Here is a 13,604-nt window from a genome sequence, read left to right on the forward strand (position 1 = left end):
GGTTGTGTTGAACTTGTGTGAGACACAAGTTTGGCCTAGAGTATTGCGTCCAGATCTGGGCACCAGAAGATGTGAAGGTGTTGAAGAGAATGCAGAAAAGACTCACAAGAATGGTTCCAGAGATGAGGAACTTCAACTTTGATGATATGTTTACTTTGGTGAAAAGAAGGCTGAGAGGTAATGTTATCTTATTTAAAATCATGAGGGATCTGGACAGATGGGGTCTGTTCTCACTCGTGAAAAGATCAAGAACGAGAAGGCACAGATGTAAAATAATTGGCAAAAGAAGCAGAAGCATGAGGAAAAGTATTTTCATACAATGGATGGTTACGATATGGAATGCACTGTCTAAGGATGTGGTGAAGAAATAAACAAAGAACAAATAAATGTACAGCACAGGAATAGGCCATTCGGCCCTCCAAGCCCGTGCCGATCATGATGCCCTAACTAAACTAAAACTCGGACTGTATCCCTCTATTCCCTCCCTATTCATGTACCCATCCAGATGCTTCTTAAATGTTGCTAATGTGCCTGCTTCCACCACCTCCTCTGGCAGCACATTCCAGGCACCAATCACTCCCTGCACGAAAAATCTCTCCCACACATCTCCCTTAAACTTTCCCCCTCTCACCTTGAACCTGTGCCCCCTTGGAATTGACACCAACATCCTGGGAAAAAGCCTCTGACTATCCACCCTGTCTATGCCTCTCGTAATTTTGTAGACCTCTATCAGGTCTCCCCTCAGCCTCTGTCTTTCCAGTGAAAACAGTCCTAGTTTATTCAACCTCTCCTCATAGTCAACACCCTCGAGACCAGACAACATCCTGGTGAACCTTCTTTGCACTCTCTCCAAAGCTTCCACATCCTTCTGGTAGTGTGGCAACAAGAACTACATGCAGTACTCTAAATGCAGTCTAACCAACGTGTTATATAGCTGCAACGTGATTTGCCAACTCTTGTACTCAATGCCCCGGCTGATGAAGGCAAGCATGCCATATGCTTTCTTAATCACCTTGCCTACCTGTGTTGTTACTTTTCGGGAACTGTGGACCTGCACACCCAGATCCCTTGGTATCTTAATGTTCCTAAGGGTCCTGCCATTTACAGTGTTTTGGCTGGTTCAGCAAAAACATCCAAAAGTCAACCTGTTACCTGAAAAGGGAGAATGGGCTGAAGGTGGGTGAATGATACCAGATGAATTGCCCATTTGGAGAGCCTGTGCATATACGATGGGCTGAATGCCTTCCTCCGTGCTGCAGTAATTTTGTGAACAAATGCAGCTGCAATAAATTTGTTGGTTTGCTATTTTAATCGGAACAAAATCCATGAAAACTACTTAGGTTAAGGCCATTGTTAAAGTAGTTATGACACCAGTTACCACAAACCAAATACAGCTTGAGTAAATTTTCCTCAATTTAAAATTCATGAAATGTTTGATGACCCATTCAGTTCATTGATGTATGCTTATTGTCTGAATAATTGAAATTGAAGGAGAATGATTTGGACTCGGGATATCAAGGGACTTTGCATATCAAAGCCCCCACAATTCATCCCCTGGTTGCAGGGATGGTGTAGGAGGGAGGGTTTCAGATACGTGGATAATTGGAACACGTTCTGGGGAAGGTGGGACCTGTACAAACAGGACGGGGTGCACCTGAACCAGAGGGGCACCAATATCCTCGGAGGGAAATTTGTTACGGCTCTTCAGGGGGGTTTAAACTAATTTGTCAGGGGAGTGGGAAAGGGAGTTGTAGTCCAGAAGTCAGTGAGGGTGGTGAGGTATTGGGGAAGGTATCAGGGTCAAGGGTGGGTACTGGTAGACAGGAAGGTGGGTTGAAGTGTGTCTACTTCAATGCAAGGAGCATCCGGAACAAAGTAGATGAACTTGGGGCGTGGATTGGTACTTGGGACTACGATGTTGTGGCCATTACGGAGACGTGGGTAGAACAAGGACAGGAATGGTTGTTGGACGTTCCGGGGTATAGATGTTTCACTAAGTGTAGGGAAGCTGGTAAAAGAGGTGGAGGAGTGGCATTGTTAATCAAGGATAGTTTAACGGCTGCGGAAAGGCACTTCGTGGGGGATCTGCACACTGAGGTAATATGGGCTGAAGTTAGAAATAGGAAAGGAGCGGTCACGTTGCTAGGAGTTTACTATAGGCCCCCAAATAGTAATAGAGATGTGGAGGAAGAAATTGCTAAGCAGATTATGGATATGTGTGGGGGTCACAGGGTAGTTGTCATGGGGGACTTTAACTTTCCAAATATTGATTGGAACCTTTGTAGGTCAAATAGTTTGGATGGGGCAGTTTTTGTGCAGTGTGTGCGGGAGGGTTTCCTGACACAATATGTGGATGGGCCGACTAGAGGTGAGGCCACATTGGATTTGGTACTGGGAAATGAACCGGGCCAAGTGTTAGATTTGGTTGTGGGAGAGCAATTTGGAGATAGTGACCACAATTCTGTGTCTTTTGTTATTGCAATGGAGAGGGATAGGGCCGTACGGCAGGGCAAGGTTTACAATTGGGGGAGGGGTAATTATGATGCGATTAGGCAAGAATTAGGGGGCATAAGTTGGGAACAGAAACTGTCAGAGAAAGGAACTAATGAAAAGTGGAATTTTTTCAAGGAACAAATACTGGATGTCCTTGATAGGTATGTTCCTGTCAGGCAGGGAGGAAATGGCCGAGTGAGGGAACCATGGTTCACAAAAGAGGTGGAATGTCTTGTGAAAAGGAAGAGGGAAGCTTATGTAGGGATGAGGAAACAAGGTTCAGATGGCTTGATTGAGGGTTACAAGTTAGCAAGGAATGAGCTGAAAAAGGGGCTTAGGAGAGCTAGGAGGGGACATGAGAAGTCCTTGGCGGGTCGGATCAAGGAAAACCCCAAGGCTTTTTACTCTTATGTGAGGAATAAAAGAATGACCAGGGTGAGGTTAGGGCCGGTCAAGGACAGTAGTGGGAACTTGTGTATGGAGTCAGTAGAGATAGGCGAGGTGATGAATGAATACTTTTCTTCAGTGTTCACCAAGGAGAGGGGCCATGTTTTTGAGGAAGAGAAGGTGTTACAGGCTAATAGGCTGGAGGAAATAGATGTTCGGAGGGAGGATGTCTTGGCAGTTTTGAATAAACTGAAGGTCGATAAGTCCCCTGGGCCTGATGAAATGTATCCTAGGATTCTTTGGGAGGCAAGGGATGAGATTGCAGAGCCTTTGGCGTTGATCTTTGGGTCCTTGCTGTCCACGGGGATGGTGCCAGAGGACTGGAGAATGGCGAATGTTGTTCCTCTGTTTAAGAAAGGGAATAGAAATGACCCTGGTAATTATAGACCGGTTAGTCTTACTTCGGTGGTTGGTAAATTGATGGAAAAGGTCCTTAGGGATGGGATTTACGACCATTTAGAAAGATGCGGATTAATCCGAGATAGTCAGCACGGATTCGTGAAGGGCAAGTCGTGCCTCACAAATTTGATAGAATTTTTTGAGGAGGTAACTAAGTGTGTTGATGAAGGTAGGGCAGTTGATGTCATATACATGGATTTTAGTAAGGCGTTTGATAAGGTCCCCCATGGTCGGCTTATGATGAAAGTGAGGAGGTGTGGGATAGAGGGAAAGTTGGCCGATTGGATAGGTAACTGGCTGTCTGACCGAAGACAGAGGGTGGTGGTCGATGGAAAATTTTCGGATTGGAGGCAGGTTGCTAGCGGTGTGCCGCAGGGATCAGTGCTTGGTCCTCTGCTCTTTGTGATTTTTATTAATGACTTAGAGGAGGGGGCTGAAGGGTGGATCAGTAAATTTGCTGATGACACCAAGATTGGTGGAGTAGTGGATGAGGTGGAGGGCTGTTGTAGGCTGCAAAGAGACATAGATAGGATGCAAAGCTGGGCTGAAAAATGGCAAATGGAGTTTAACCCTGATAAATGTGAGGTGATTAATTTTGGTAGGACAAATTTAAATGTGGATTACAGGGTCAAAGGTAGGGTTCTGAAGACTGTGGAGGAACAGAGAGATCTTGGGGTCCATATCCACAGATCTCTAAAGGTTGCCAATCAAGTGGATAGAGCTGTGAAGAAGGCCTATAGTGTGTTAGCTTTTATTAACAGGGGGTTGGAGTTTAAGAGCCGTGGGGTTATGCTGCAACTGTACAGGACCTTGGTGAGACCACATTTGGAATATTGTGTGCAGTTCTGGTCACCTCACTATAGGAAGGATGTGGAAGCGCTGGAAGGAGTGCAGAGGAGATTTACCAGGATGCTGCCTGGTTTGGAGGGTAGGTCATATGAGGAAAGGTTGAGGGAGCTAGGGCTGTTCTCTCTGGAGCGGAGGAGGCTGAGGGGAGACTTAATAGAGGTGTATAAAATGATGAAGGGGATAGATAGAGTGAATGTTCAAAGAATATTTCCTCGGGTGGATGGAGCTATTACAAGGGGGCATAACTATAGGGTTCGTGGTGGGAGATACAGGACGGATATCAGAGGTAGGTTCTTTACGCAGAGAGTGGTTGGGGTGTGGAATGGACTGCCTGCAGTGATAGTGGAGTCAGACACTTTAGAAACATTTAAGCGGTTATTGGATAGGCACATGGAGCACACCAGGATGATAGGGAGTGGGATAGCTTGATCTTGGTTTCAGATAAAGCTCGGCACAACATCGTGGGCCGAAGGGCCTGTTCTGTGCTGTACTGTTCTATGTTCTATGTAATTCATGTGTTGAGAGCATGGACCCCGCTGTCTTAGTTCGTTCCCAGAATTAGTTCTCAATACATGATTAGGAGTTTCTTTTGAGTGTGGAAGATTTCCCAGCACATTAGCTATTCATAGACCAACCTAATCCCGTCCCTCCCATCTTTCCCCAATTGGAATAGAAACATAGAAAAACTACAGCACAAACAGGCCCTTCGGCCCACAAGTTGTGCCGAACCCATCCCTACCTTCTAGACCTACCTATAACCCTCCATCCTATTAAGCTCCATGTACTCATCCAGGAGTCTCTTAAAAGACCCTATTGAGTTCGCCTCCACCACCACTGACGGCAGCCGATTCCACTCGCCCACCACCCTCTGTGTGAAAAACTTACCCCTAACATCTCCCCTGTACCTACCCCCAGCACCTTAAACCTGTGTCCTCTCGTAGCAGACATTTCCACCCTGGGAAAAAGCCTCTGAGAGTCCACCCAATCTATGCCTCTCAACATCTTATATACCTCTATTAGGTCTCCTCTCATCCTTCGTCTCTCCAAGGAGAAAAGACCGAGCTCCCTCAGCCTGTCCTCATAAGGCATGCCACTCAATCCAGACAACATCCTTGTAAATCTCCTCTGCATCCTTTAAATCTTTTCCACATCCTTCCTATAGTGAGGTGACCAGAACTGAGCACAGTACTCCAAGTGGGGTCTGACGAGGAATCTGTCTGTCTAGCCTGGAAGTTGACATTTATAGGTGTAAGGAGACATTTCTTTAGTCCACTATTAAGGCTAAACTGTTGTAACAATCTTTTCTATCGTCAACATAGTATAAATCTTACCATAAGAGATGTATGCTTTTCCTCAACGTATGAATGGTGATGACATTGAAACTAGTAGTTATGTGGAAGAGATCCTGTATTCAAAGCACGGTTACAAACTGAGAGAGTTCACTTTCACAAATGGACATTCTAGTTTTTTGGCCTCAGCTCATTTTTCCTTGATGCAGGTAATGGAAAAACCCAACAACCCAATTCATGACATTCTGATTGGATGTTTTGATTTTTCTAAAGAAAATAATTTTTCTGAGGGACTAGTCGATTGTTTCTTACAGTAAGATAGCTCAGAGAGGCTGTTTACGTTTTCTGTACAATGTGATGGAAACATGGTCAGGTAAGTCGTTGCTTTCTTGCGGTATCAAGGCAAATCTTGGAAAATCAACCCTTGCTATTATAGTATCAGTGCTCACTTCACTTTAACATACTTATGAACATCAGTTCAGCAACTGTGTAAGAACAAAAAAATTATTATCCATCCTAATCCTTATTTAGACCCACTACTTATTGCCCATCTGTGGTTTCTAACCCTCTGTTCGCCTCCCGTGCATGTGTCTATCGAGATATGCCTTGAACGTTGCTAATGTGCCTGCTTCCGCCATCTCCACTGGCAGTGCGCTCCAGGCACCCACCACCCTCTGTGAATAAAACTTTTCCTGCACGTTTTCTTTTCCATCCAACCTCTCCTCATACCTAAAACCTTCCAGACCAGGCAACATTCTGGTAAAGTTCCTTTGCACACTCTCCAAAACAGCCATGTCCTTCTGATAGTGTGGCAATCAGAACAGCGTGCAATTCTCCAAATTTGGCCTAAGTAAAGTTTGATACAGCTGGAATATAACTTGCCAATTTTTATACTCGATGCCCGGTCGATGAAGACAAACATACTGTATGCCTTCTTGACCACCTTATCCACCTGTGTTGCCACTTTCAGGGATCTGTGGACCTGTACGCCAAGATCCCTCTGTATGTCAGTGCTCCTTTACTGTATAAAGGTACTGTATGATATACTGTATCTCGTGAACCTTTTCTGCACCCTCTTTGAAAACTTCACATCCTTTCTGCAGTGCGTGCCCAGAGCTGGACACGATACTCCAGTTGAGGCTGAACCAGTGTTTCTAAAGGTCTGTCGTAACTACTTTGCTTCGGTACTTTATGCCTCTATTCATTAAAGCCCATGATTCCGCTTTTTCAACCTGCCCTGCTACCTTCAATGATTTGTACAAATATACCCCGAGGGCTGCTTGTTTTTCCACCTGCTTCAGCATTGTGCATTTTATTTTATATTACCTCCCCACATTCCTCCTACCAAAATGTATCGGCTCACACTTCTCTGCATTGAATTTCATCTACCATGTGTTTTCCCCCTCCACCGGCCTGCCTATGCCCTCTGGACGTCTATCACGATCTTGAATCATTCACAATGCTTGCAAGTTTTGTGTCACCTGTGAATTTTTAAGTTGTGCCCTTAATATAGATCCACAAAAGTAGTGGACCTCGTACAACCATTGACACTGACAAACCCCACTGTGTACCTCCCTCCAGTTGGAAGGGCAATGGTTTACCACTATTCTGTCTCCTCTCACCCAACCAACTTCATATCCAAGCTGCGACTTTCCCTTTTATTCCATGGACTAAACACCTAAAAAAGCAGGTTACCTGTTCATTAAAACATTAACTTTTATTGGGACTCCACTGTGTGCAAATTGGCTGCTGTGCTTCCTACATTACAGCAGCCAATATTCAAAAATACTTTATTGGCTATGAAGTGCTTTGGGATGTCCTGAGGGTGTGAAAGGTTCCATAGAAATGCTGCTCTTTTTCTGTTTTTGCCATCAGATTTTATGCAAACTGAATCTGCCAAGTGTATTCTTTTTCCTCTCCTGATGCGTCAGTTAAATGCATTCTGATTTAATGCACTGTTATTTCTTCTCAGGTTGCAACTACGGGTAGCTGTAAGTCTTGGGAACTTGTGGTTTAGTTATTTCACTCTGCAGCTGATGGATAAATGATTGCATGTAAATGTTTTCCACAGGGCGATTCAGTCCAAATGGTGGACGAAAACCCTTTTTCTGACTCTTCCACCCTGGAACAGAAAACAAACAATATTGGTGGAACCACCGGATGTATCAGTTTATGGATGCAATGGATGTTGCCAAAAGTCACTGTTAAATTGTTTGCTCAGGAACCTGGCAGTAAAGGCACAGGTAAGAAATGTATTTATCTGCATCTCTGACTAGTGAGTGAGACCCCCCCCCCCACAACCCACCCTCCCACACTTCCTTTCCTCCTCCACCCATTATAAACACCCATATGTGTTCAATCTTCTCTCAGAAATTTAGGTACTTAGATTATGAACCTGCAACCTATATCCTAAATGAGATTTCTAGATACAGGTGATAGCGAATCGGTACTTTGGGGTTTAGTTTAGCTCAATTGGCTGGACAGCTGGTTCATGACGTAGAGTGACGCCAACAGCACAGGTTCAAATCCCGTACCGGCTGAGGTTATTCATCAAGGCCACTTTCTCAACCTTGCCCCTCACCTGAGGTGCGGTGATCCCCACGTTAAATCATCATGAGTCAGCTCTCCCCCCCCCCCCCTCAAAGATCATCTGGGACAATGGCGACTTTACCTTTGCCCTACACTTTGGGTGGTTTTCATTCTCGTAGGGCAGCACGGTGGCATAGTGCTTAGCACTGTTGCCTCACAGCGCCAGGGACCCGTGTTCAATTCCAGCCTCAGGCCACTGACTATGTGGAGTTTGCACATTCTCCCTGCGCCTACGTGGATTTCCTCCAGGTGCTCCGGTTTCCTCCCACAGTCCAAAGATGTGTGGGTTAGGCTGATTAGCCATGCTAAATTGCACCTTAGTGTTAGGGGGTTAGTAGGGTAAATAAATGGGGATAAGGTCTGGGTGGAATTGTGAACGGTGCAGACTCGATGGGCCAAATAGCCGCCTTCTGCTGATGTCAGATGACTCCTACAAGTGCCTATGGTAATTGGGCATGATATTTTTCTGCCTGGATTCTCTACATGGCAACATCTCTATCTTTCAGGAGGTGCTGCACAGTTTAGATCAAGTGCCCCTGCACAGAGATAGAGAAGTAAAATAAAGATTAAGGCAGCTATCAAACACCTTGAGTTTTTTTTGTGGTCTTTGGCAGTATGGCGGATCTCTGTCATTCAGGAACTGATGCATTTGGAGATTAGATTTTAAATTGGGACAGGGAGCAGAAATTTGTTGAGTGTAGCTGGGTCCCAGTAATTGTGGCATTTGCCAAAGAAATCGGACACATACTGATTTGGATTAAAGTTACAAAGATGTAAAATGGATGGAGGGAAAGACCAGCTGACCCATCGACAGGGAAAGACCAGCTGACCCACCACGTATGGGTGAGCAGAGCATCACGACTAAATGTTTCCTTCCTCCCGCCCTCCCTCCTCCCCCGTCCTGCCTGCTTACCCCAACCATGTAATCCCCGGGGAAAGACAAATGACAGGGAAACAAGTTGGGACCCTTAAAGGAAAGAATCATTGGGAAAATGCCTCTCAGACCTCCTCAGATGATTATCACTAGTCCAGGAGATTGCATGGATCAAGTGTTATGTATAAGGTTCCAAGCTACTCTATCTGTTGCTACTCTGGCCGTTACATTTTTCAGGAGTGAGCGATAATAAACTTTCTAAACTTTGCAGCTGAATGGATGTTGTGGAGTGTTCATTCGTTCGTTGGTGTCATCTTCCCAGAAAGTTGACTGCCATGGATCTCCACCTCTGTCTGTCCCGTGATGCCCTTACACATTCTGCTTAAGTCAACTGCATTAAGTTCATTATATTTGTCATCCATTTCTCTGTAACCAAAGACCAACTTGGTAGAGTAGAATCATCACTCCCTAAAAACGTTCCATAGTGATGAGCAATAGACATGTAGTTTATTTAGTTTTGGAACCTTACATCATGCTAAAATAGTTCTTTGATTCTTCAGACCCATGGTAAACACCTATTGATTAGTATTTCTTCTAATGAGTTTCTGAGATATTGGTAGCGCTATCTTTTTTTTGACTAATGATGTTGTCCAATGATACTTTCAGAAATCTGTGTTGTTGGTGAACTTGAAGACCTGAGTGCTTCAGTAGACATCCAAGATGTTTACACTAAGGTGAAGTGCAAAGTAGGCAGCTTCAATATTGATCACTACAAGAACAGGTAAAATAATAATGATTTGTCAGGTGTATGCTGTCACGTTATAGGATCAGTAAAATAAGGATGGCCATGTATGCTGCTGTCTGCTGCATCGATTAAAAAATACCTTGCTATGAAGACAAGAGTTAGCGTTTGTCCACACAATTATTTGGTAGAACTAAGACCATAAGATATAGAAGCAGAATGAAGACATTCGGCCCATCGAGTCTACTCCACCATTCAATCATGGCTGATACCATTCTCATCCCTACTCTCCTGCCTTCTCCCTGTAACCTTTGATCCCCTTATTAATCAAGAACCTACCTATCTCTGTCTTAAAGACACTCAATGACCTGGCCTCCACAGCTGTCTGTGGCAATGAGTTCCACAGATTCACCACCCTCTGCCTGAAGAAATTCCTTCTCATCTCAATTTTAAAAGAGTGTCCCTTCAGTCTGAGGTTGAGCCCTCCAGTTCTAGCCTGTCTCACTAGTGAAAACATCCTCGCCACGTCCACTTCATCTAGGCCTCTCAGTATTCTGTAAGTTTCAATTAGATCTCCCCCTCATCCTTCTAAACTCCCATCAAGTATAGACCTAGACTCCTCAACTGCTCCTCATATAACAAACCCTTAATTCCTGGGATCATCCTTGTGAACCTCCTCTGGACCCCCTCCAAGGCAGCACATCCTTCCTTAAGTATGGGGCCCAAAACTGCTCACAATATTCCAAATGGGGTCTGATCAGAGCCTTATAAAGCCTCAGCAGCACATCCCTGCTCTTGCATTCTAGCCCTCTAGAAATGAATGCTAACATTGAAGTTGCCTTCTTGTGGACAGCTGCGTGGCAATGAGCTGAGAACCTTAGCTTCGTAGCCCAAGAGACTGGTACCCATGTCAACCCAAAGGTTTCTGAGAATCATTTTGCTATTTGCTATTGTCCATGCATCAGTGCAACTGTGCACTCCACCACCAGCTCGCAGTCCGCACTGCTCATAGAAGCAATGTCCCCAGATGAATTTCGGAATACAGTATCTCCTTGGTTATGACTTTTGTAGATCTACCGGACGTACTAAGTGTAGTTTGAGTTATTGCCGGAGTCATCAGAATACTGAGAGAATGAATTTTCCTTGGAAAGTATGCATTTTGTTTTTGTTTTGTTAGTCCCCATGCACTTTCAAGATTTAGATGAACCCTAATGTCAAATGATAATTGTGGCCAAGATACCAACGGTATATTTTTCATTAAAGCGAATTACAGCTGATGAATAACAGAAAAAACTGAAAGTACTCTGCAGATTAATCAGCATTCCCAGAGAGACAGCTGACATTACAGGTCTGACCATTCATCGGAACCCCCACGTATTTTTCATGCTGTTGCCAAAATTCTTGAACACCCTCAATTTATTTCAAATATTCGTTAGTAGCACGGTGGCACAGTGATTAGCACTGCTGCCTCACAGCGCCAGGGACCCGGGTTCGATTCCCGGTTTGGGTCACTGTCTGTGTGGAGTCTGCATGTTCTCCCAGTGTCTGCGTGGGTTTCCTCCAGGTGCTCCGGTTTCCACCCACAGTCGGAAAGACGTGCTGGTTAGAACATAGAACATAGAACAGTACAGCACAGAACAGGCCCTTCGGCCCACAATGTTGTGCCGAGCTTTATCTGAAACCAAGATCAAGCTATCCCACTCCCTATCATCCTGGTGTGCTCCATGTGCCTATCCAATAACCGCTTAAATGTTCCTAAAGTGTCTGACTCCACTATCACTGCAGGCAGTCCATTCCACACCCCAACCACTCTCTGCGTAAAGAACCTACCTCTGATATCCTTCCTGTATCTCCCACCACGAACCCTATAGTTATGCCCCCTTGTAATAGCTCCATCTACCCGAGGAAATAGTCTTTGAACGTTCACTCTATCTATCCCCTTCATCATTTTATAAATCTCTATTAAGTCTCCCCTCAGCCTCCTCCGCTCCAGAGAGAACAGCCCAAGCTCCCTCAACCTTTCCTCATAAGACCTACCCTCCAAACCAGGCAGCATCCTGGTAAATCTCCTCTGCACTCTTTCCAGTGCTTCCACATCCTTCTTATAGTGAGGTGACCAGAACTGCACACAATATTCCAAATGTGGTCTCACCAAGGTCCTGTACAGTTGCAGCATAACCCCACGGCTCTTAAACTCCAACCCCCTGTTAATAAAAGCTAACACACTATAGGCCTTCTTCACAGCTCTATCCACTTGAGTGGTTAGGGTGCATTGGCCATGATAAATTCTCCCTCAGTGTACCCGAACAGGCACCGGAGTGTGGCGCCAAGGGTATTTACACAGTAACTTCATTGCAGTGTTAATGTAAGCCTACTTGTGACAATAATAAATAAACTTTAAACTTTCATTCCGCAATTCAAGTGGGAACTAGGATGAGTGGCTGGATATGTTTGCCAGAGTTCTAGAGTACAAAAAAAAAGAAGAGTACTTGCCATGCAGCTTGTCCTCTTTGCCCTAAATCTTGTTACCGTGAATTATTCAGTGCTGCTTTGCGACACCCAGATACACCAAGTGAGGATAGTGTGATGCTGCCCCTAGTGTTGGCAGTTAACTTACAGTGCGGCATTTGTTGCAGAATTTCCTAAATTACTTGTAGTAAAAACAATGTGCGTTTTGTCAGACCCCAGCATCTCCTCAACTCCGAGCATTCCTGCAGATTTTAACATCAAAATCTCAAAAACATTTGGCATGGATTTATTCATAGAGTTTTGGTTTCATAGATTTGACAGATATCCCTTGAGTTATTCATGGATTTCTGATGGCTCTGGTTATGACCTCTGCTTTCAAACCAGCTCTTCAAAAGCATGAAGATTACGAAATAATAGTTACTGCATCATTCCATAAAATCTTACTTCGGGAGACCACAGCACAGCTTCACTCACCTCACCCTCTTTTGCCTCCTATTACGACTACACGGGAAAGTCCAGCACCCCAAGAAACTTTACAAAGTAACTCACAGTCTGTATGTGTCCATGTTGCACCTCAAGCGCAATTAGGGATGGGCAATAAAATCTGACCTAACCAGCATCCCGTGAAAGAGTATTTAAAAAAAAAAAGACATATTTCGGTGGAGGTAAAATTATTAGATAGTATGGGTGGCACAGTGGTTAGCACTGCTGCCTCACAGCACCAGCGACCTGGGTTCAATTCCGGCCTTGGGTCACTGCCTGTGCAGAGTTTGCATGTTCTTCCCGTGTCTGCGTGGGTTTCCTCCAGGTGCTCTGGTTTCCTCTGACACTCCAAAGATGTGTAGATTAGGTTGATTGGCCATGCTAAATTGCTCCTTAGTATCAGGGGGATTAGCAGGGCAAATATGTGTGGTATTGTGGTTGGTACAGACTCGATGGGCCAAATGGCCTCCTTTTGCACTGTAGGGATTCTGTGATCCTATGATTTTTTTAAATTGAAAAGGCAGCAATACAATGTTTTGATTTTTGGTCTGCACACAAATAAAATTCACAGAAACATGTTGGTTTCTTGTACTAAATTTACATCAGAGCAGGAGGAGGCCTGTTTTACCATTCAGTCAGACTGTGGCTGATCTGTGACCGAACTCCAGATACCCGCCTTTGCCCCATATCCCTTAATACCTTTGGTTAATAAAAACCGATTAATCTCAGTTTTAAAATTAATAATTTATTTCATACCGATTGCCATTTGCGGCAGGGATTTCCAATCTTCCACCATCTGTTTGAAGAAGTGTTCCCTGATTGAACTCCTGAAGGGTCTGATTCTAACTTTGTGACGATGCTTCCTGGTCCCATTAGTGAGAGACAGTGGCGCAGTGATATCACTGGATGAGTCATCCAGAGAACCAGGCTAATGTTCCAGGGACAAGAGTTCAAATTCCACCATGGGATT

General features: G+C 44.6%; 1 protein-coding gene across 7 annotated transcripts in view; it reads left to right on the forward strand.

Annotated features, from left to right (window-relative positions):
- vps13b (vacuolar protein sorting 13 homolog B) overlaps positions 1–13,604 on the forward strand; it is a 993,302-nt gene that overhangs the window by 644,112 nt on the left and 335,586 nt on the right. For all 7 annotated transcript variants that reach the window (XM_078215655.1, XM_078215652.1, XM_078215654.1 and 4 more), the window contains exons 26-27: positions 7,549–7,720; positions 9,607–9,721. In XM_078215655.1, coding sequence (XP_078071781.1) covers positions 7,549–7,720; positions 9,607–9,721 — 287 coding nt within the window. The remainder of the gene's footprint in view (positions 1–7,548; positions 7,721–9,606; positions 9,722–13,604) is intronic.

This window comes from Mustelus asterias, chromosome 7 (assembly GCF_964213995.1).
Source record: "Mustelus asterias chromosome 7, sMusAst1.hap1.1, whole genome shotgun sequence".
Classification (NCBI taxonomy): Eukaryota; Metazoa; Chordata; class Chondrichthyes; order Carcharhiniformes; family Triakidae; genus Mustelus; species Mustelus asterias.